This window comes from Tursiops truncatus, chromosome 7 (assembly GCF_011762595.2).
Source record: "Tursiops truncatus isolate mTurTru1 chromosome 7, mTurTru1.mat.Y, whole genome shotgun sequence".
Lineage (NCBI taxonomy): Eukaryota > Metazoa > Chordata > Mammalia > Artiodactyla > Delphinidae > Tursiops > Tursiops truncatus.
The window spans coordinates 63,177,659-63,201,768 of record NC_047040.1 but is presented as its reverse complement, the minus strand read 5'-3'; the positions used below and the strand labels follow the sequence as shown (position 1 = coordinate 63,201,768).

The window sequence follows — 24,110 nt, the reverse complement described above, 5'->3', positions numbered from 1 at the left end:
GGCAGGGAACATGTTGTCAAGTCTCAGGAACCTCCTGTCAAACGTGTGGCTGACACATAGTAGATACTTAACAATTATTGAAATGAAGATTGAAATATGCCATCTAGAGTGGTCAGGCATAGACAAAATTATCAAAATAAGGCTGGGGACCAAAAAAATATGTGTTATCCCAGTGATAAATGAAAGCCTGAAATTGGATGAAAAAGGAGCATATTGTTAGACTAGAGTTTCCTGGTAAAGATGGGACCCGCTTCAGCTCAAATCTTTAGGAAGTTGATATTGTTTCACATTTATTTAGCACTGGGTGGTTTTCTTCTTTGAAAACCCAGTGCTTTTGAGCTACTGATTTGTAGTAATGCTTTCACACATCATCCAGTTGAACACTTAAGGAGTATTTTCCCCCCTTCTTCCCAAAGTTAAAAGTGATAGTACTTATTAAAGTACATTATTAGTTCGTTGGTGATTCATAGCTTTTGGAGTTTTGAAATTCTATACTATTAAGGATCATAGTTCTAAAATAATGCAGAAGATCATAGGAAAATGCAAAGGCAGTCTGGCAGTTCAGAATTGCTACTGCAATACAGACTTTTGAAAACAACTCTAATTTAAAATTCAACATATTTTCTAAGTAGAGATTTTGGAAACTATAAAATTAATTTATGTTGATTTCTTCACTGTAATTCATATACATGTGTCGCATAGTTAACATTATCTTGTACGTTGCCTTTTCACTTATTACATGACAAGTATTTCCCCATGTCTTTAAATAATATTTGACAATGTTATTTCAACAGTTGCATAATAAACCATTGTGTGTGTGGATTTACCATAATTTGCTTAAGTATTCTTGTAGTATCATATATAATGCAAACTTAAAAATCTAAATCTTTCTTCAGTCCTAAAATTTATTGGAATCTTTTTGTCTTTGATAGATTTGGGGTCGGTTTAAAAAAAGCAAACAGGGCTTCCCTGGTGGCGCAGTGGTTGAGAGTCCGCCTGCCGATGCAGGGCACGCGGGTTCGTGCCCCGGTCCGGGAAGATCCCACATGCCGCGGAGCGGCTGGTCCCGTGAGCCATGGCCGCTGAGCCTGCGCGTCTGGAACCTGTGCTCCGCAACGGGAGAGGCTACAACAGTGAGAGGCCCGCGAACCGCAAAAAAAAAAAAACACCACACACGCGCACACACACGCACACACACACAAAACAAGTCTACTTTACAGTAACAAGTAATTACCACCAAATTGCCCTTCTCTCTGCAACAATGCAGAATCTGTAGAGAGAAAGGATCCTTCTCCCTTCGCGTGGGAGTCATGGGAGCTCCATCCAGCCATTCACAGAAGTGGCGTGCCCCTTATGCTTCACCCCTCTGAAAAGGCACTGTCACCTCGCAGACCCCATTCCCCTCGCATCCTAGCTGGAGGCAATGTTGCCAGCCAAACAACCCTTGCCCTCCCTTGCAACCAGGAGCCAGGACAACGTGTTGGTTAATAGCATGCGTGAGAAGTGCTGTGGGAAGTGTCTTCTGGGAAGTCTCTTTGAAGGAAAATTCGAGCACCTTCCTTATCTCTTCCTGCTTCCTGCCACATAGATGTGATGGCTCTGGAAGCTTTCTTGGACCGTAGACACTAGGCCCACACCCTAGGAGTGGCAGAGCAGTGAGCCAGAAGGAATCCAGGTCCCTGATGACTTTGTGGAACCATGAGACCAGTCCTGGATGGCCTAGCTCCAGACTTTCTATGTAACCAATGAGCGCCTGCCTTGTTTTACATCTCTGTTGCTTTGACTTACTCCGTTATATACAGCCAGTCTGCACAAATACAGTTACCAATATCTTTTCTAGGATCTGTCCATGTGATTATATGATATTTCTTGGCAGAGGTGAGAAGAAAGGTTAATAAAGAAGTGGGTTTTACTAGTAAACAACCACAAATTCAACAAGTGCTTGTTTCTCCTGAAGTGTATGAATTTTGGACTTCCCACGATAATTGCTTCTACTATAGCAATTCAAGAAAAAAAAAATCAGGAAATAAAATATGGTGGGTATGATAAAAGTTATTCAAAAACGTGCTGCCGTTTCCTAGCAATAATCATAGTAATAAGAGGTCACGTTTACTGACTGAGCACTTTCTGTGTGCCCAGCACTACTGAAGCACCTTACGTGGGCGACCTCCTGGAACCCACAGCACCCACAGGTGGTGGGAACTATTACATCCCCTTCAGCAGATGAGGAAATTACTCCCCAGCCCCACCTTAGTAACCCTGATGCCCCTTATCCCCTCTCCTTTTTCTTTTTCCTCTAGCACTCGTCCCCTTCTCACTTTCTCTGTTGGTTTATATTTTATCGTCTGTCTCTGCACAGTAGAACATACGTTCTTCAAGGCCAGCTATCTTTGTGTGTTCACTGCCATATGCCACATACCTATCACAGTGACCGGCATACAGTTTTGCTCAACGAATTCTCACTGAAATGAAATAGAGCATGCCACTTGCTCACGAAGTTATATGTACTCTGAATTATTATGCTAGATTATCTTCTAAGCTGCTTGCTTTCTCTAACTGTTGACCAAGTGCTGTTCTGAATTAGTTATTAAATGACTTGAAGCTTGTAAGGTAATGTTCTCTTTTCAAAGAAATTTAATTGCCTATTTTTTGAAGAATTTTAGGTTTAGAGAAAAGTTGAGCAGGAAGTACAGGGTTCCCCTGTACCCACTCCCTGTTCCTCCCTCCAGTTTCCCCCGTTTTAGCATTTTGCATTAGTGTGTTCCTTTTGTTACAGTCGATGAGCCATAGTTTACCTCAGGGTTCACTCTTTGCGTTGTGCATTCTGTGGGTTTTGACAGGCATGTGATGGCGTGTATTCACTGTTACAGGATCATACCAAACAGTTTCACTGCCTGAAAAGTCCTCTGTGCTCTGCCTGTTCATCCCCCCCCCCACCCAAATCCTGGCCATCACTCATCTTTTTACTGTCTCCATAGTTTTGCGTTTTCCAGAATGTCTTATAGTTGGAAACTATAGTACGTAGCCTTTTCAGACTGGCTTCTTTCACCTAGCAATATGCATTTAAGGTTCCTCCCACACATTTTGTGGCTTGATAGCTCATTTCTTTTTTATCACTGAATGATACTCCATTGTATGGATATACCACAGTTTATCCATTCACCATTGATATCTTGGTTGCTTCCACATTTTGGCAGTTATGAAGAAAGCTGCTATAAACTTGCGTGTACAGGTTTTATGTGGATGTAAGTTTTCAATTCATTTGAGTAAATACCAAGGAGGGTGACTGCTGGATCAAATAATACTCATTTTGTGTCTTTATAATGAGGCTGCATTGAGAACCAACACCCTGACACAGGTTAAATTTGAGTGAGGAATGAGTGATGCTGTGAGTTTCTTTTTTCCGATTCTTCTCTTTTAAGTGTCTCCTAAAACCACATTCCAGGGCCATGCATAAAAGACATGAAAGATGTGTGTAAAGTATAAATATACTATTTCACAAGAGCTCAAATCAGCTCTCATGTTGTCAGTACTTCATAGTTCTAATAAGACATAATCTTGCATTTATATTGTATGGTGTCCCACTAATTAAAAGGAACGTACACACGTTCAATAATCCTTGTAAATTCTCAGCAAAAATAAGAGTATGTGTCACAGAGAGCTGGCAGAAACTTTCACATTTGACATATAAAGCTCCTCTGTTTTCTACACTACAGTATGCCATTATTTTATTTTTCCTTTTTATTCCAAATTGGAGAAGCTAAGAAATTTATATATCTGGATTGGGACTGGCTGTGTCCAACAAATGGTGGAGTTTGTGATGACCTAGTGGCAGGTAGAAAACCTTTAGGCAGGAAAAACCGAGACCTTCTCTAGCAATGAGCTTTGTCAAGTTTAGAAGCACAGCTGAGGACCAGCGAGGAGAGTGACACATCCATTTGCTGCTGATGGAGCTAGCTTATAAGTGAAGTGGCTCTTGTGTTCTGGTGGCCTGGGAAGGATTCCTGTCACGCTTTTCTGGATCCAGCCCACTCCTGCCTCTCAAGAAACCCGGTGCTTTCTCCCTTGTTGTACTCCTGCCCTCCTTTACTGAGCATGAGCTATCCATTCCGCACTCTGGATGTCTTTTGCCCCGTGAGGTAAAAGTCATGAGACTTGAGTGCATTTGTTTCTTCTTTTCTTTATATAAAACTCCCCTACTCCTGCTAGCTGTTGGACATTTTTTTCTATCCTTTTCTGATCTGATCTCTCCAGATAACAGGCACCACTGTATTATTTACGCAGCCCTGACCACTCGGGGTCATCATTGATTCCTTTCCATGTCCCAGATAAGGAAAGCAGAGTAAGCAAAAACATGGAAGCTTGGCGCGTGAGCCTCTGTTAATTAACCAAGTATTGGAGTGCTTATCTCTTCGATGTGCTCTATCCAGGATAGTTGGCTAGGTCCTCAAATAGTTCTGTCCCATGTGGGACAGACAGGTAAAGAGATATTTGCAGCGAAGTTGGATATGTGTTACGGAAGAAATATGAAGCTTGTTTGGGCAAAACCATGAACAGTTTTATGTGACCTGAGCATAAGGTTTGCGTTTGTGTTTGGTGGGGCCTTGTGGGCAAAGAGAGATGTTAAAAGATAAATCTGAAAAGGTAGGTTGAAGCCAGGTGGTAAATTACCTTGAAATCATGGTAGGGAACTCAGGCTTCATTGAATAATTGCTGTGGAATCATCAAATATTTTTTAAAAGCAGAATAACAAGTGAACCTGGATTTCTAGACTGTTTTCTAACTTTCTCCTGGACTTTGCACTTATATCCCATAAGCATCTCAAAAGCTCTTCAAAGTCAAAACCAAACTCGTTTTCTTCCCTTACCCTTTATTCCTCCTGTGGCGTTCCCCATCTTATTTATGGACGTCACCATCTGCAGCAGTCAACCAAGCCAGAGATCTTGGGGTCTTCTTCACTTCCTCTTTATCCCCTACACCATGGTCAACAAGACAGCACGTGTCAATGACTCTTCCTGTGACCTGGCACTCTAGTTCATCTCCTGCTCTCCACTTTCAACTCTAATCTTTTCTTACATTAATTATTCTTCAGTGTACAGAGATTAGGTAAATTATTTTACCATATTGCTTCCACACGAGGCTGAAATGCTATTAAATCTTTTTACAAGCTTAGAGTTATACATGTGCAACCTGCTTTTTTAAGGATATTAGAAACAATATCAGTGTATTAAGAATTCACAGGATGGGTACTATATACCACTGAAATCGCTCTCTGACTTTGTAAGTCCCTTGGTGTTCCTCTTTATTATATTAGTTAAGATTAGCTTTGGAGCATATAGCTAATAATAATAATAATAATAGTGGCTTACATAAGAAAAAAGGTTATTTCTCATATAAAATAAGTCTGGAGGGAGGCAGTTACAGTCTGATATGATGGCTCCATCATGTCATTAAGGATAAAGGGATAGTCTGTCTTTCTGCTACAGTACCCTAGTACACAGCTTCCATCTTCAAGATTACTTACTGCTACAAAATGGCTGCTAGAATGCCAGCCATCACTTCAATGAAACAGTTCCCCCGAAGAAGGAAAGGTGAACAGGTAAAAAGTTGCTTGCCAGCTGAATCACCTCTCATTAAGGAGGCTCTATGGACATCTCACACACCATTTCTACTTCATAGGCCAGAACTGAGACACAGAGCTAGATACTTAGCTGCAAGAAGGCTTAGAAATGTCTCTCTCTTTTTTTTTTTTTTTTTTGCGGTACGCGGGCCTCTCACTGTTGTGGCCTTTCCCGTTGCGGATCACAGGCTCCGGACGCGCAGGCTCAGCGGCCATGACTCACGGGCCCAGCCGCTCCGCGTCATGTGGGATCTTCCAGGACCGGGGCACGAACCCGCGTCCCCTGCATCGGCAGGCGGACTCTCAACCACTGCGCCACCAGGGAAGCCCATGACTCTTTGTTTTTCCAGGAGACAGTGTGCTCAACTTAAAATTGGGGTTCTACCACTAAGGAAGAAAGGGGAAAATAACGTTGGTATGGGCAACTGCTCAGGATAGATAAAACTGTCTTTGTAATGGGCAGAATAAGCCTATTATCACTGGTCCTATCGGGTGTTTCTTTCATGTCTCAGATACGTATGCTATATGGTTGCCATTCTAGAAAGTGTCTTTATTAAAATAAAGGGTAAAATCACCTTCCAAGTTTCACTTTCTGCTCCCCTGCTTTTCAAGTCACATGAAGTATTGATACTTAGAACCCGAACACCATTCTTCACAGAAAGGTAGGAACGTGCAGAGCAGCTAAAGTAGGTGGTGACCAACTGCTTTTCTGTAGAATCCCTCACTCGGCACATTATGTGTTGTAGGTTTTGTAGGTTTCAGCAGCTTACCTCAGTGCAGTAGTTCTAACGCTGCATTAGATCTGAACCACCCAGCGAGCTTGCTTACACTAATAACCCCCCAAAGGTTCTGTCTTATTCAGTCTGGAGTCGATCCCAGGAATCCATAAGTTAAAAATAAAAGTGATTCTGGTCATTGCCCTCATGTATTTGCAGCATTTGATGAACAGAGATTATTCCCCTTATGTATTTCCCAGGAATAACAACCACTGCATGAAGTCATCTGCTCCTGGGTTATTCTGAAACATAAAATGGGAAATTGTCATAAAGGGTCTGGATCAACATACGGGATTGTATGAGGAGAATGTGTTGTATAGGAACAGCAGATTTGTTTTGTTTTGTTTTGTTTTTTTGTGGTACGCGGGCCTCTCACTGTTGTGGCCTCTCCCGTTGCGGAGCACAGGCTCCGGACGCTCAGGCTCAGCGGCCATGGCTCACGGGCCCAGCCGCTCCGCGGCATGTGGGATCTTCCCAGACCGGGGCACAAACCCGTGTCCCCTGCATCGGCAGGTGGACTCTCAACCACTGCGCCACCAGGGAAGCCCGCAGATTTTTTTTTAAAGACCTGAATGATTAGATATACGGGTCAAGCACACAGTATTGAAGAATTAAGTATTTATCATGTAGTATCTTCAGTGTAAAAACAGTTTCAGAATCCTGATTATACTCCCAGTCTGATGTCTCCAATGAATTCACTTTTATATTCCTCCCTTTGTTGTTGTCTTCTGTTATCACAGTATGTTGTGAGGTGGGTCAGCTAAGAAATAAAATCAGTGACTTCCATTCCTAAGATGTTTCTTCTTTTAAAATTCTTGCCTCTATATATATTCAGTTTCATAAAACCTGGTACTGTGATCATCATGGCCATTTTTTACAGCAGAGAATTGAAACAGAAAATCGCACTATTTTTAGTTGACAGCTGACAACATGTCAATTTAAAGGAGGAAGCAGTTGCATGCAGTAGGACAGTGGATTTATCTGCAGTGGTTTTTTTTTCCTTTTCATCCTCTAACTTGGCAGAGAATGCCAGCCTTGCTGAAGATCTGGGTCTCAGTAACTATCACCCCCACCCCATCACATCACCCCCATTTCAGTGCTCTTTTCAGCAAAGTCGTAAATGGAATTAGCCAGGACCACCCGTGAGGATGCAACTTAATACTCACAAAAATGACACACAGACTGATAGATTTAGAAAGCAGTGGAAAAGCTATTACCAGTTAAAAGCTAGATGTCCCTCTCTTCTCTCCTTATTCATGCTTTCTCCCCCTCTGTGTGACTGGTTTACTTTATTTACATATAACTGAAGGTAGAAACTAAACGGTAACATAGTCAGGACAGAAAAGTGAAAGTTACAGTGACAGAATGATTTCCTTCAAGTTTTTACTCAAAAGTCCCCACTTGAGTGAAGCCTTCCCTAGCTGCTCGATCAGTGTCATCTCCCCGTCACACCCTCTGACGTTTCATATCCTTTTTCCTGCTGGATTTTCTCTCCTTAGCCTTCGTCATATATAACATACATATTTTTGTTTATTTATCTTGTTTATTGTCAGTCTCCTCCACCAGAAAATAAATTCTGCAGGAACAGTGATTTTCTGTTTGTTTTGTTCACTCCTAAATCCCTGGTGCCTAGAATATGACCAGGCACAGAGCAGGTGCTGGCTAAGTGAATATTGTTGCATGATAAATAATAAGAATGTATTAGGAATTTAATGGTCTCAGCATTCAGTTTATTTTTTACACCACTTATTAAAGTGGTATCATTTAGATAAGTGTAATCCTAAACTAAGGAAATCCATGGTACAGCTGATCTTCCCTTGTGGTTTCCTCTTGTTATTATTGGAGCTTGTTACAGATGCCCATTTCCCCTATATTTAGACAGTTTTTGGTTACTTCCTGTTTGAACTAACTGTAATTTTCCTCTCCTTGGGTGTCCTCTTAGTTTTTCCAGGGACAAAATTACAGTCAGTCCCATTATAAAACAGTTTGATGTTACAGTTTCTATCTTAGATTACATTTTGTTCAGTGGAACAGTAACTACATATAATACAATGCTCTTATAATACTGTTGTATTATAAAGATAATAGATGTATTATTAATAGAGGCAAAAGATGTACATTATTTCTATTTGTAACCAATGGTGTATAAAAAATGGGGCAGTTTTCCAGGGTGTATGTTCTAGAATCAGAAGGTAAATTGATGGATTCTCATTCAGTTTATATATAAAACACGTATGTATGGAACTGGTCCCTAGTAATATTTAAGCACTCCAAAATGAGATACCCTATAGAGGAGAAGATACATTTATAGTGGCAGAACCCCTCCATTAGACTATCTTGGAAACTCTAATTGAAGAGCCAAAATACCATTGTCATTTAACTCAGTGATGCATTTATTAAAGGATAATTACACTTCAGCTTGAAGTGAGTCTTCTAGATAATACTTCCCAATGATAACAGAATAGTGTGTGCTCTCAGCTCAGTTACTAAAGTTGCTTGTATTGCAGCAAGTAGAATGTCATTGTCTGTGGCTGTTTCCCATTTAAAGATTACCTCATGCATGTTTTCTGTGCTGTAGTCCCTGGAACTGTGGACTGAAATCATGAAGTCATGTGTATACCTTTGCCTGGAGACAGATGGCTCCAGCTTGGTTCAACTTCATAGCCTTTTTCTGCATTGCCAATTTCTAGTACAATAAATGGCCTTGTTTTTCACTCGTTTACACAGGCAAGTTCTGTAACTGATAGTGTATGTGCTTGAAGAATCAGGTGTTTGGCAAGTAATAAATATAACCTCATGAGAGCATGAACCAAACTACATTGATGGATTAATAGCATAGACATCAGTGAACTCAGAAATTCATAGGTGCTGAGGTAAGCAAAACAAAGAAGCACTTCAAAAATACAGGCATACCTTGTTTTACTGTGTGCAGATATTCTTTTTTGCAAATTGCAGGTTTGTGGCAACCCTACGTCGAGTAAGTCTATCAGTGCCATTTTTCCAACCGCATTTGCTCACTTTATGCTTCTGTGTCACAAATTCAAAAATTTTATGTCACAAATTGGTAATCCTCTAAATATTTCAAACTTTTTCATTATTATTATATTTGTCATGGTGATCTGTGATCAGTTATCTTCGATATTGCTATTATATAATTGTTTTGGGGATCCACGAACTGTGCCCACATAAGACAGCTGAGTTAATTGGTATCAGTAAATTGTGTGTGTTCTGACTACTCCATTGACAGGCTGCTGTACCATCTCGCTCCCTTTCCTGGGACCTCCCTATTCCCTGAGACATGACAATATTGAGGTTAGGCCAATTAATAACCCTACAATGGCTTCTAAATGTTCAAGTGAAAGGAAGAGTTGCATGTCTTTCACTTTAAATCAAAAGCTAGAAATGATTAAGCCTAGTGAGGAAGGCATGTGGAAAACTGAGGTAGGCCAAAGGCTAGGCCTCTTGCACCAAACAGTTAGCTAGGTTGTGAATGCAAAGGAAAAGTTCTTAAAGGAAATTAAAAGTGTTACCCCAACGAATACACAAAAAGAAAGCAAAACAGTTTATTGCTGACGTGTAGAAAGTTTTAGTGATCTGGAGGGAAGATCACACCAGCTACAACATTCCCATAGACCAAAATCTAATCCAGAGCAAGGCCCTGACTCTCTTCAATTCTTTGAAGGCTGAGAGAGGTGAGGAAGCTGCAGAAGAAGAGTCTGAAGCTCACAGAGGTTGGTTCATGAGGTTTAAGGAGAGAAACCATCTTCGTAACATCAAAGTGCAGGGTGAACCAGCAAGTGCTGATGTAGAAATTGCAGCAAGTTATCCAGAAGATCCAGCTAAGATAGTTAATGAAAGTGGCTACGCTAAACAACAGATTTTCAGTGTAAACAAAACAGCCTTCTCTTGGAAGAAGACTCCACCTAGGACTTTCATAGCTAGAGAGGAAAAGTCAATGCCTGGTTTCAAAGTTTCAAAGGACAGCCTGACTCTTTTGTTAGAGGTTAACACAGTTGGTCACTTTAAGTTGAAGCCAATGCTCATTTACCATTGTGAAAATCCTAGAGCCCTTAAGAATTGTGTTAAATCTTCTCTGTCTATGCTATAAATGGAACAACAAAATCTGGATGACAGCACACCAGCTTACAACATGGTTTCCTGCATATTTTAAGCCCACTGTTGAGGGGGCTTAAAATAGGTCTCACTGTTGAGACCTATTGCTCAGAAAAAAAGATTCCTTTCAAAGTATTATTGCTCACTGACAATGCACCTGGTCACCCAAGAGCTCTGTAGATAGTGATTCCTCTGATGGATCTGGACAAAGTCAGTTGAAAACCTTCTAGAAAGGACTCACCATTCTAGATGCCATCAAGAGCATTCGTGATTCACAGGAAAAGCTCAAAATATAAATCTTTACAGGAGTTCAGAAGAAGTTGATTCCATCCCTCATGGATGACTTTGAGGGGATCAAGACTTCTGTAGAGGAAGTCACTGCAGATATAGTGGAAACAGCAAGAGAACTAGATGTGGAGCTTGAAAATGTGACTAAATTACTGCAATTTCACGATAAAACTTTAATGGATGAAGAGCTGCTTTTTACGGATGAGCAGAGAAAGTGGTTTCTTGTGACGGAATCTACTCCTGGTGAAGATGCTGTGAAGATTGTTGAAATGACAATAAAGGATTTAGAATATCACCTAAACTTAGTTGATAAAGCAGTGGCGGAATTTGAGAGGATTGAGTCCAATTTTAAAAGAAGTTCTGTGGGTAAAATGTTACCAGAACAGCACTGTATGTTACAGAGAAGTCGTTTGTGAAAGGAAAACTCAATCGATGGGGCACATGTCACTGTTGCCTTATTTTAAGAAATTGCTACAGTCACCCCAACCTTCAGCAACCAGCGCCCTGCTCAGTCAGTAGCCGTCAGCCTTGAGGCAAGGCCTTCCCTCAGTAAAAGGATTATGACTCACTGAAGGCTCAGATGATGGTTTGCATTTTTTTAGCAATAAAGTATTTTTAAATTAAGGTATATACATTGTTCTTTTAGACATAATGCTATTGCACACTTAATAGACTACAGTATAGTGTAAACATAATTTTTGTATGCACTGGGAAACCAAAAAATTCATGTGACTTGCTTTGTTCCGGTGGTCTGGAACTGAACCTGCAATATCTCCAAGTTATGCGTGTACAACAGAAGGTAAAAAGGAACCTGGTTCTATTTCCATAGAAAGGTCGGTCAGTGATATACTGTGACTACTTGGCCATCTTGTTTTTGCTTCCAGATAAATAGATAATTTAAGATTACATTTTCAGTATCATGCAAATTTCATTAATCACCCAGCCTTTCCACCTCATTGATTTTTAAAAGCTCTCTAGGGCTTCCCTGGTGGCTCAGTGGTTGAGAGTCCCCCTGCCGATGCAGGGGTTCGTGCCCCGGTCCGGGAAGGTCCCACACGCTGCAGAGCGGCTGGGCCCGTGAGCCATGGCCGCTGAGCCTGCGCGTCCGGAGCCTGTGCTCCACAACGGGAAAGGCCACAACAGTGAGAGGCTCGTGTACCGCAAAAAAAAAAAAAAAAAAAATGCTCTTTTTATTCATCTAGGGAAAAACTTTATCTTATATTCAGCAAACCACTTCTAAATTGCCGGTTCAGCCCCTTGATATAATTCAGTTGCATTAATCTATCCAACTTATATCTTTCAGCTTCCCCTCCCCCCAAAATAATTACATATCTTTGGAAGATCAGAAGCTGGGAAGACAGGAAAACAGGCTTGATTAACATCAGAAACTTAACTGCATGAAGATCAATTCCTTCTTTGCAATTAACTCAGCAACTCAGAGGATAATTTCTCTGTCATAATTAGAAGATAAATAATCTATAAGGATGTACCACTTATTTAAAGGGTATAGTCTGATCATTTGTCCTATTAGTAATGAGTAATGGTAAACTGAATTGTGAATTCCCTTCTGAATTTTAATATATGAAAGTGGCCGTAAGCAAAGGGAGTAATTATTTGCCTAAATTAAAATATCATCATCAAATTTTCATCAGTGTTTAATTTAGAAAATTTTAATCTTCAATACCAGACATAATATAAACCTTGAGCCTCACAGATAAAGGACACTGAAAAGCAATTACTCAACTTTATAACTTTTATTCACACATCATCAAATTGGGCAAAATGAGCTTTTTATTATATTGATTACTAATACTGCTCTGATTGTGTTTAATAAGACTGACCGAGTTTTGTCAGTGATTCAAAAAATCTAAATTGCAGTGGGTAACTGGAGTTTCTTCACAAAGAAGAAAAAGGGGGTTTTCTTCTGATATTGGGTTTCCATTTGTGGGGTGTCAGAGTCTGCAACAAGATCAGAGACAGCAAACCAGGATTTTGTCTTTTGGGAGAAAAAAAAGCGGGGGCAAAGAGGATGGTGAAATTTAGGGCTTGAGGTATCATAAAAACTATGCAGTCCAACTCCTAATTTCACACATGAGCAACCAGATGGGTGAATCGACTTACCCAATGTCACTCAGCTGGTTAACGGCAGACTGAGGCCAGACAGAGGGGCTCCTATGTCCTTTCTGATTCTCTCTTCCCCATCATGTGTTCTTTCAGTGACTGCAGGGGTTGGGAAATTAAGGAACTTTCATTTCTCTATTTCTAGATTCCCCTGCCTTTCAAAAAGCGGTGTTCTCAATTAACATAATTGAATGTTACAGGGACTTGGCTGCTTTGCAAGTATCTGAATTTTGTGTTTTCTTGCAGCTTTCTCAAATAATGATAGCGTGATACAATTTTTTCTTCTAACATATTTCTCATGTAGAATATGTGTCTTCCATAGCCATTTATGGTAATATCTAGACAGAAGATTACTGGCAGTTTAGGAGTTCAGGAAACATACTTAATATGTTTGGATTCATGATTCATAGAATATAGCCTATTATGGGTTTTCAGATATAATACACAGACATGGTGACAAGATAACACATCAAAAAGCAAGTCAAATTTCATACATAAGAAAAATCAAGCCTGAAGTGCCCAGTACTTTTAAAAGAGAGCAAGCAGTGGCTTTTCACTCTTCTCTTATGTAATTCCCTTAAAGTGTTCTCAGGAAGACGATTTGTAAGTAGATAGACCTTAGCTCAAGGTAAATTCATTAAAAAAAAATTGATGACTTGTGAAAATTCTGAAGGTCTCTTCAACTGTATTGTCTCAAAGGCTAACCCTTATTCTCTTCCCACCTCTGGATTATCTGATTAAATATCGTATCACTTCCGTGATCCCACTCACCTGATTTGACTCGGTAGCTTTGAATTCTTGAGACTTATTTTAGTGTGTTAAGGACTGGGTAGTGTGGAGGAAGAAATGCATCGAGTTGAGTATCAGATACAGGTGATGGGGCATTCATTGCACATACTGTGGTTGTTTAGTCAGGGAATAGATTTAAAGGAACTCGTTTACTGGGAACCAGGGCTCTTCCCAGCGTGTATCTGTTGCCATATGTGCCTTGAATTGGTCAGGATGAAGACTAAGCTACAGCAGTAATGTAGCAAAGAGAGCCAGCAGCACAATGGCTTAAAGAACAAAGTGCATTTCTGCCTCATGTGACAGGCCCAATATCAGTGGCCTGGGCCAGCGGGGCAGCTCTGCTCCACACCATCTTCAGACAACTTGGTTCTTTTCGTTTTGTTGATCTGCCGTCCTTGGTGCAGTGGTTTTCAAACTTTCTGGTTTCAGGACCGCTTTACGCTGGTGGTAACAATCATACAGGACTTTAAAGAGCTTTTGTTTTTGTTAGTCATATCTATCGATACTTATTGTATTAGAAATTAAAACTGGTAAATTTTTAAAGCATTATGAATTTAATTAAAATAGCAAGAAATCATTACATGGTAACAAATAACATTTTAAGAAAAATAACTGTATTTTCTAAAACAAAATTTAGAGGTTTTTGAGATAATCTCTAATTATGATTTAGTAGATGAGAGCTGGGTTCTCATTCCTGCTTCTCCATTCAGTCTGTCACAGGTGTGTGTGTGTGTCTGTGTGGTTAATTTATATGGTGACTATCTGGCCTCACAAAGATATGAAATTGTAAAAGGTAGAAATATCTTAATAGTGTTTTCCAGAAAACTGTAGATTTTCTTCTTTGATATGATGCCAAAACTCAAGTCATTTCTTTAATGTCAGTGAACTTCTTGTACTTGGTTACATTAACATCCATTGGTTACTCTTTCCCTTTCATCCACGTATGATTGTTTAACATCATGCATTGGTCATTTGGAAAGTATTGGTTCACTGAGTTATACAGATCTTACAAGTGTTGACATGTTATTATAAATATCAAAAGCAAAAACAGAAGCATATTTGTCACTGTTTTCACTAATCTCCTCTGAAAAGTTTTTAACAAATGGGAAGCTATTAGGCATATAGTAGCCTATATGTATTTTCTAAAATACTAATTTTTGCTTGAAAGCTTGAATTTTATCAGTGGCAGCAAATGCTATCATTTGAGTTTCTCGAAGTCACAGGCTCACTTTGTTCATTTTCGAGAAAGTGTCTACAAATACTCAATTCAGAATAAAAGCCATTGTGAAGAAAAATAAACAGCCAAGTTTTCATTCACATTTCATTCTTCTAAGTTCAGTGTTTTGTTTTTTCATGTTTTCCCCACCTTTGTATTATTGTTTCTCTCTGTCCTGAATAAATGTTAAAGGTAGGAGTGAGAAGACCTTTGTATACAGGACAGGTACACTTGTATCACCAGCCCTCCATTCCTGGTGGGGCTAGTAGCCTCTAGGAGGTTGTGTGGCCCCAGGAGGCCAACAAAATAGCACCTGGAAGACTGATGAGGAGGCAGTGAGGTGGGGATGACAAGCCAGATACAAGGTGCCGGAGTAGTTAAGGCATGGAGATGGGAGTTAATGGAACACACACAGCAAGGTGCTTGGTCTGAAGAGAGCAGGCGCTGCTTATTGGGAAGAGTGGACTTAGCCTTGCCTGGTCACAGTGGACAGCCAACCTAACAGGAACATGGACAGCCAGGCAGAGACATTTTACCTTCTGAGTTGGAAATGAGGAGAAGGCGTTTAAGGTTTGTTTTTTTTTTAATCCTTCAGAGAACAACGCAAGGAAAGGGATGATTAGGAAAAAATGATGTTGGAAATATGACATGGTTCCTGAAAGATAAAGAATTCAAGTTCTTCTTCCGTCTCCATTCACCATCTTCTGCTTGTCCTTCTGGCCTCAACTACTGTGGCACCACTAGTGGAGCTGTCCCCTCCCACTGTCCCTTCAAGACTGGGCTGGGTATCTTTTTATATCTACTCCTCTGTGTCCTGTGTTTACCTCTCCTATAACTTGTCATTATTTTGATTACCCAGGAGATGGTAAGTTCCTGGAGGATGGAGAACTTGGCCATTGTATCTTCATGCCTAGCAGAATGTCTGATTTATGGTAGCCACTCAGTACTTGAAAGAGCAAGTGAATGAGGAAGGTGCAATAATATTAGCACAAAGATATTAGGATGTAGGCAAGTTGGTTTAGAAGTGGTAAGAGGTTGATAAGGATCTTCAGAATGAGAATGGGTGGGGTGGGTGGCAAAGATTGATCATCACTGTAATTAGTGCAAAGTTTATTCTGTATTATTTTTTCATCTTATTATTTTCCCCTTTGCACTTTCTCTTAATGGAGAATTTAGAATTAAATTATTGATGATTGGTTTATACTTGAACATCACTGTCAACATGTAAATATTCTGAAGGCAGCTATTTCACGTACTAGCTTTTAGTTTAAAATTAATTAGAATTATTGGGCTTCCCTGGTGGTGCAGTGGTTGAGAGTCCGCCTGCCGATGCAGGGGACACGGGTTCGTGCCCCAGTCTGGGAAGTTCCCACGTGCCGCAGAGCGGCTGGGCCCGTGAGCCATGGCCGCTGAGCCTGCGCGTCCGGAGCCTGTGCTCTGCAACGGGAGAGACCACGGCAGTGAGAGGTCCACATACGGCAAAAAAAAAAAAAAAAAAAAAAAAAATTAATTAGAATTATTGAATAATTTGAGGATTTTAGTAATTAATACCATTAATGTTATTTGTGAATATAGAGCAAATGTGTGTTTTTTTAATCAGGCCTATTAAAAGTACATGGACTTAGCTTCTTTTTATTATTCGAATAAGACCTGTTCATTGTAGAAAATTACAGCTACAATTATTTTGTGTAATTTAATATTAAAATATCAACATGTTTTTAAAAAGTAAAAAGCATTCAAGATAATCATTACTCAGAGATAAACACTAATTAACTTTTGGTAAATATCCTGCCAGGCATATTTTATGTGTGTGTGTGTGTGTGTGTGTGTGTGTGTGTGTGTGTGTCTCTAAATATATATCTACTTTAAACATAAGGCACACTGTATATTCTACTTGTAACTTGATTTTAACTGAAAATATGAATATGCTAGTTACGTCCCTTTAGCCCATCTGATATTCGCATGGCTGTAGTGGACAGTTCCATGCACTTTGACAGTGTCCCACATCAGATATAAGCTGTGCCACATCTTTGCTCTGCTTTCTCCAAAGCTGCAAATGCTACCTAGACACAGGAAGGTACAACCTAGGTATATGGAGGCGTTAATACTGGAACCTCACCAGTGGGGTATGAGAGTTGGTGGATAAATGCCACAGCTCCCCGTCCTGTGTTGGGACGGTTATAAGATACATGCTCTGTAATTCTGCAGAGGTCCTCAGCGGAATTGAGGTGCAATAACCAGCTCATTTCTGAAAACCATATTGGATTTTCTCCTTCATCCATCTCACTTTCTCCATTTTTCCAGTTCTGTTTCCTGGAATCACCTCTCAAATACCCAGCCAGCACCCAAGTCTCAGAGTCTGCTCCCACAGAATCCCAGCTAAGAACGTGCCAATGTTCAATATTATTGAACAATTAGATTTATTTCAATTTTTCATTACTAGAAAAGGAATTGCAATGGAAATCCACATACGAATGTCTTTACTCTGAGTCTGATTTTTTTTTTTTTACAATAAATGCTGGATTAAAGGATGTGCAGATTTTAAAGATCAAATAACTTTTTAGAAAGCTTATTCCAATTTGCAGAGTGTTGGTTTCCCTATACACTGCTAACCCCTGGGTATTAACCTCTTCAGATAATTTGCCAGACCAGGTTAAAAATTCTGTCTCGTTTTAACCTGTAATTTTTACATATGTTTTTGGTCACATATTCTTTTGTTTGATGTGTTCCCTGTTTGTATCTTCCCCCTATTTTTCTGATCAGATGTTTAAATATTTAAATCAATGTTTGTGGGCTCTTTACATATTAGAGATCTTAGTCCTTTGTCGTATGTTATAAATTGTTTCCGTAAATGATCTTTTGACTAATTTTGTGCTCCTTAATAGTGTTGACTTAAAGAAAAACACACAGCATAAGAGTTTTGAGGTTAAGTTTTATTCAGGGCCTTACTGAGGACTATAGCCTGGGAGATAGCTCTGAGGAACTGCTCCAAAGAGGTGGGAGGACCCAGTTTATATATGATTTTTTTTTTTTTGGCTAGGAAATACATGCTGTCAAGCATACATCTTCATAAAAGATTATTACTAATCACAAAGAATAGACATCTCAAGTTCATTATTTTAGTGTTTATGTATGGGAAGATGCAAGAATCTGGGGTCATTGAAATTCTTCCTGAGATATCCATCTAACTATCCATGGGGTCTGTTTACTCAAAAGCACAGAGCGCCTCATCCTGTTTTCATCCTGAATTCCTCTCAGGGTTTTACTGTGTCGGTGGGTGACTGCAGTGAGTCGCAATTCAGTGGGTGGTGAGCAACGCTCTTTTGTTCTTCTTTGTTTGCAGTAGCCACTGTAATTGGCTTCATTCCCACATTCTGCACTGGCCTCCCTCTCTACACGTCTCTCCCCCCACCTAACCCACTCCCCGTGTTGACATTCTCACCATTTTCCTTTCTCTATAGGTCTTTCCACCTCATTTTCTTTCATCTTCTCTTTTCGTCATCTGGTTCCTTTATCCCTAATTTCTATTCTAAACATGGAATTAATCTGTCCATTCTACTTTGCAGTGATTCTCACTGGCCTGGAGGAGAGTACACATCTGAATCAATAAGAGATGTGCCTTTTTAAGCTTCCTGTTTCCCAGACTCTTGAGAATCACAGCCGTAGTTACTGTGAGGTATACTTGGAGTCCCTCAGCTGAGCAAAGGCAGAAAAAGTTGGGAACCACTGGCTGGAAGGTTTTAAAAGGCATGGAAATGCCACTTAGATTTCTTTTCTCTTTGGCTGTATGATGAAGCCTACAGAGAGACCCTTTGAGCTTAGAGCCCATCTCTGAGGAACTCCTTCTATTTTTTGTATGCTTGGCAGATCTGCAAATTACTTTCTAAATTGATTGCCGAATGTGCTGAAGGCACATACTTGACTAGGTCCTGAGGACTAGCATCTGTTTTAAAGTCTGATCAATATGAAAAGCTGCTATCTTTATATAATGCCATGGATGGGGTCAAGTCTAAATTACATTTGCACATCACAAGAGCTTTCAAAGCTAATGCAGATGCCAAGGGCCTCTAGGGAGGGGTCACCACTCTGCTTTGTAGATTTACAGTCGCATATCTACTGACCCAGGAAAGGAGGAAAGTGTACCCCTTGCATGCTGGGGAGCGTTCTAGTCTACTCATCACTGACCAGCCGCGTCTTCAGGCTGGTCAGAGACTTCTGGCTTCATTCTTTTCATCCCAAATACAATTTTTTTTTACATTTATATTAACATATTTCCATACAAATAACCCAAAGAAAGTTTAGTATTAGTTTTTAAATTTTATTTTATTTATTTTTTTATACAGCAGGTCCTTATTAGTCATCAATTTTATACACATCAGTGTATACATGTCAATCCCAATCACCCAATTCATCGCCTCACCCCCCCCCCCAACCCCCATGGCTTTCCCCCCTTGGTGTCCATACATTTGTTCTCTACATCTGTGTCTCAACTTCTGCCCTGCAAACCGGTTCATCTGTACCACCAAATACAGTTTATTGATCAGTTTTTAAACTCACAAAGCACAAAATATTTCTTTCCATTATGAGTTACTTAGAAATATGTATTAAATGAAAACTGTAGATTATCATTTTGAATGGATTTGATTTATATTCATTGAAATCATACAGTTCAACATTTCTAAAAAGAATTTGCAATGTTTATGTAATAAAATTATTAATATAGATATTACCATCAAAAAGTTACACACAAAATGAAAAATAAGCAAAAATGTTGAGACAATCATAACTGCAGTGACTGAGCTTCAGAATTAGATCTCAGCTTCCCAAAACCATGGTAAACGATAATGGGGTAACAGGAAACATACAAAGCATTCACGATGGGAAGTATTTTTCCCCCCTGGGTTAAATTTAAAAGGAAAAATATCATTTGAATTTATGTATTTGAATTTAGTGGTTACCTAGTGGTAACCTTTCCAATATAAACTCATTGCAGACAAGGAAACATTTTTCTCATGTTTATTTCTTACAGTAAATCTTCAATATAAGCCAAAGGTATAAGATTTAAGTATAACTCAGTGAAGGTGTTTTCAGAGTAGTTTCAGTGAAAGAAGTTTCAGAGTAGTTCAGGGATCTAGCTTTCTGGCATTTAAAAACATAATGCAAGGCTCTATGTATTTCATACCTAAACTATTCAGAGGCCAGTATGTCTCTTAGGCTGTATTCCTTCACTGTTAGTTGTCACACCAGGGCTTTATGAAAGCCATGTAGGAGTTTGGATGGAAATAGTGAAAGATGAAAGTTTGCTTCTAAGATGCTGACTTCAGGTAAAGACCCACACATTTTTCACATTTTTGATGAAGCAACGAAATGCTTTTAATACTTTATATGATTCATGTTCTTTTGTTAAATCAAAATATTTATTAATTCAAAGAAACTACTATTCGTTCTGCTGTAGGTACCTACTGATTCTTGGGGGAAAAACAGTGTGTATGTGTATTTATATTTCTGTTTAATCATTGAACACTTGCCTGGTTAACTGAGCATCCTTTTGTCTGGTCTTTTGCTTCGAACTCAATTATTCCTTTAGTTCACAGTGACATGATAAATGTCAGTGATCTGAGTTAGCCTTGATTTTTAAGACTTCATTTTTTTTTGAACAGTTTTATGTTCATAGAAAAATTGAGGTACAGAGATTTCCCATGTACCCCTGTCCCCACACATGCATATTCTCTCCCACCATCAAATCCACCACCAAAGCGGTACATTTGTCACAACTGATGAACCTACACTGACATATCATAATCACCCAAAGTTCATAGTCTACATCAGGATTCACCCTTAGTGTTGTATGTTCTATGGGCTTGGACAAGGCCTTCTTGATGTCAGATGATCGATCCATCATCATGATAGGTGGCATGGAAACTGAAAGGTACATTTGTTGTTTTTTAACTATTATTTTTAAGAAGTATATCAAATGGAACTTAAAAACAATAAAATAAGAACAAGCCTGTCTTATTCCAGATGGTGAAGTGAAATGATCAGACCTGATCTATTTCTGCTAGTTCTGTTCACTATGAAACCTCTACAGAACAACTGATAAAAGAAGCAACCTGATAAAAAAAAAAAAAAAACACACATTTACTGACACTTAAAAAAAAAAGACTTCTCTACTTTAAAAAAAAAAAAAAAAATCACAGAATGCATAGCACTCAGGTCTTATGCGTTTGGTCCAAAGGCAAATGATGACTGCTCGGTGACCTCCAGCAGCACATCTGACCTCCATCCTGGTGCTGGGGTTTGGTTTGCTCAGGGTGAGAAGAGCCTCAGAAGCCTCCCCTGGGACACTGTGTTATTGATGGATGTGCTTGTGGCCAAGTTGTGTCTCACGTGATGTGTCTGGGAGCAGATGTGCCTATACTGTATAATGAAAAATCCCATTATACACTGTGATTTAAATCGAGAGTGTTAGAAGTCATTTTGTATCCACTCTGTTACTGTCTGTCTTAGTCTTGTTCAGATGTTTTGTAAGTCTTCTTAAATTGAAATTAGTTGATGTGTACCTTAAGAGCTTTATAGAGAGTTGTCTTACAATGCTGTGTTAGTCAGCTTGGACTGCCAAAGCAAAATGCCATAGACTGTGTGGCTGAAACAACAGAAACTTACCTCTCACCATTCAGGAGGTTGGAAGTTCCAGATCGAGGTCTGGCAAGGTTTGGTTTTCAGTGAGAACTCTCTTCCTAGCTTGCCTCTCTTCCTGATCACTGCAGTCCTCACGTGGCCTTTCCTCTGAGCATGTGAAGATAGAAAGCACTCTCTCACTTCCTCTTCTTATAAAGCCACCAATCCTATCGGTTTAGGGCCCTATCCTTATGGCCTCATCTAACTTTAATTATCTCCTAAAGGCCCTGTCTCTAAATACAGTCACGTTGAGGATTTAGGGCTTGAATATGTGAATTCAGTCCATAGCAGATGCTAAAACAACAAAAAAACTTGGTATAATTTCTGTTGACCAAAAAAAAAAAAAAAAAAGAAAGAAAAAAAGTAGGAAGTAAATCTGAGGGATCTTGTGAATGACCTATAATCATGGAACTCTTTAACAGTGAGAGGCATGGCTAGCCATCTGGGACATGTGATTTCTTTTGTAGCTTAAGCAGGATTTGGAGGTCCTTTCTAACCCGAAAATTCAATATTTTTAGGTAATAGCTCAATTATTGATTCTTAGTTATGGATAAATCAATTCCAAATATCCATGATTTTCTTTCATTATGCATTCTTTGTACATCCAGAGTACCTTGGGAAGTTATAATGGAAGAATCTGGCTGGCCTGAGTTTGTGTCCCAGCTTTTCTACTTACCAGCTGGGTAGCCTTCAGTTAGTTATGGTACCTCTTTGAGATTGCTTTTTGTCTATAAAATAATCATACTTACCTTGATGCGTATACAGTCAGCCCTCTATATCCACGAGTGCAAGAACCCGTGGGTATAGAGAGCCGACTGTTCATGCCATTTTATATAAGGGACTTGAGCATCCTTGGATTTTGGAATCCACGGGGGGTCCTGGAACCAATCCCCCGAGAATACCTAGGGATGACTCTATTAATGAGAATACAGGCTATACTACTGTGTACGTGTGTATGTGTGTGTGTATATATATATATATATATATATATATATATGACAACACAGTAGTTTAGATATGAGAGGATGATAGGAATTTATCTGTGTCACACACATAATCCAGAGGTAAGCAGACCAGGGCTAGTAGGAGACCTCCAACATCAACTTCAACAGAAACTTCCATCCCAGGGTGAAAGATGACAGCTCCAGCTCTTATTATCTCCCTCCAGTGGGAATGGAGAAAAGGTGAGAAGAGCTCATTCACATTTACTTTTAGGGGCAGCATCCATGTGTCAATTCTGCTCACATCTCTTCCACCAGAGCTTAGATGTGTGGTTCTAGCAATCACAGAAGTTGGTTGAGAAGCATTGTCTCCAGCTAAATAGTGTTTTACTAACAATTTCTGCTTCACATTTGGCTATTGTAAAGATTAGAAATAATTTATTAATTTATTCACCTAACAGTGAATTGTGAAATATTATAACAAAGTGCCTAGCAAGGTGCCTCACACCTGGTAAGTACCAAGTTGGATCACCCTCCTTACTTTCCTCTAGCACCTTACTACTCAAAATGTGGTCCAGGATCCAAGCATCACCTTGAAGCTTGTTAAAAATGTAGACTCTCAGCCCCAAGCCAGACCTACTGAATCAGATCCTGTGTTTTAATAGTTTAAGGAGCCTCCACAGCAGCATATTCTTTGTCTTTTATGGTACCTGCACGCTATGTTATCTTGAGCACTTACAATGTTGCTATGAGAATTAAATGAGATAATATGTATAAAATACTGTAAAATCTGTAACGTGCTTCATATCATTATTTAACTGTATATGTCTGAGGGAGAATAAAGTGAATCTTAAGTTATTGAAATGCCAAGATTTGAGAATCATTGGGTTTTGGGATTTTCCAATGTTGATAATGTCCCCTGATATTGTAATGCCATGTAAAAAAGGCATTTCTATTTTCAGAAGACGTGCTTGAATCACCTTGCACTGTCCTAGGTACAGAGCTTTTCTCTAATTATGTAGGAAGATGCTAGGCCCATCCTTCTAAAATGAGGGTTTTCAGTGTATTTTTTCATAACCATTATTCTTTCTTGACGTCTAAATATTGCAGCTTTTTATGTTCTTAATTATGTTACTACCTATACAGATTTTGATATCAAATGAACATGGAAATGATTCTTAAAAAGGTATCTGGAAAAACTGATTTAAAAAGCAGTAGGTTTATGGTATCAGTTGAAACTATAGATGCTATACCTAATGCATTAAATATAAGCAGCCAATCCAGATTCCTATGTTAGTGTTGAGCTATTAGAAATTAGGAGAATCACCATTTCATGGACTTATCTTCTCGTCTGTAAATTGGGAAAGATGGTGTTTGTTCTGTCTCAAAGAGTTTTGGGAGCCATAACATGAGATCCTAGAAAAATGTAGCACATAGAAGATGATATTAATATCTAGTATTGTCAAAGTAGGAAGTATATGTGAACACGCATTGTGAAATAAGTATGTGAAAGTGCTTACTTAAATGTTTAGCAAACAAGCTTGCAGGCTGAGCTATGGCCTTGGTAG

The 24,110-nt window shown here is 39.4% G+C and overlaps 1 protein-coding gene across 4 annotated transcripts in view; it reads left to right on the top strand.

Annotated features, from left to right (window-relative positions):
* Positions 1–24,110, top strand: part of CERS6 (ceramide synthase 6) — a 322,884-nt gene that overhangs the window by 213,412 nt on the left and 85,362 nt on the right. For 3 of the 4 annotated variants that reach the window (XM_073807612.1, XM_073807613.1, XM_073807614.1), the window contains exon 5: positions 933–1,133. The exons of the other annotated variant lie outside the window; for it this stretch is intronic. In XM_073807612.1, the coding sequence (XP_073663713.1) occupies positions 933–1,133 (201 nt within the window). The remainder of the gene's footprint in view (positions 1–932; positions 1,134–24,110) is intronic. 4 annotated transcript variants of the gene reach the window in all.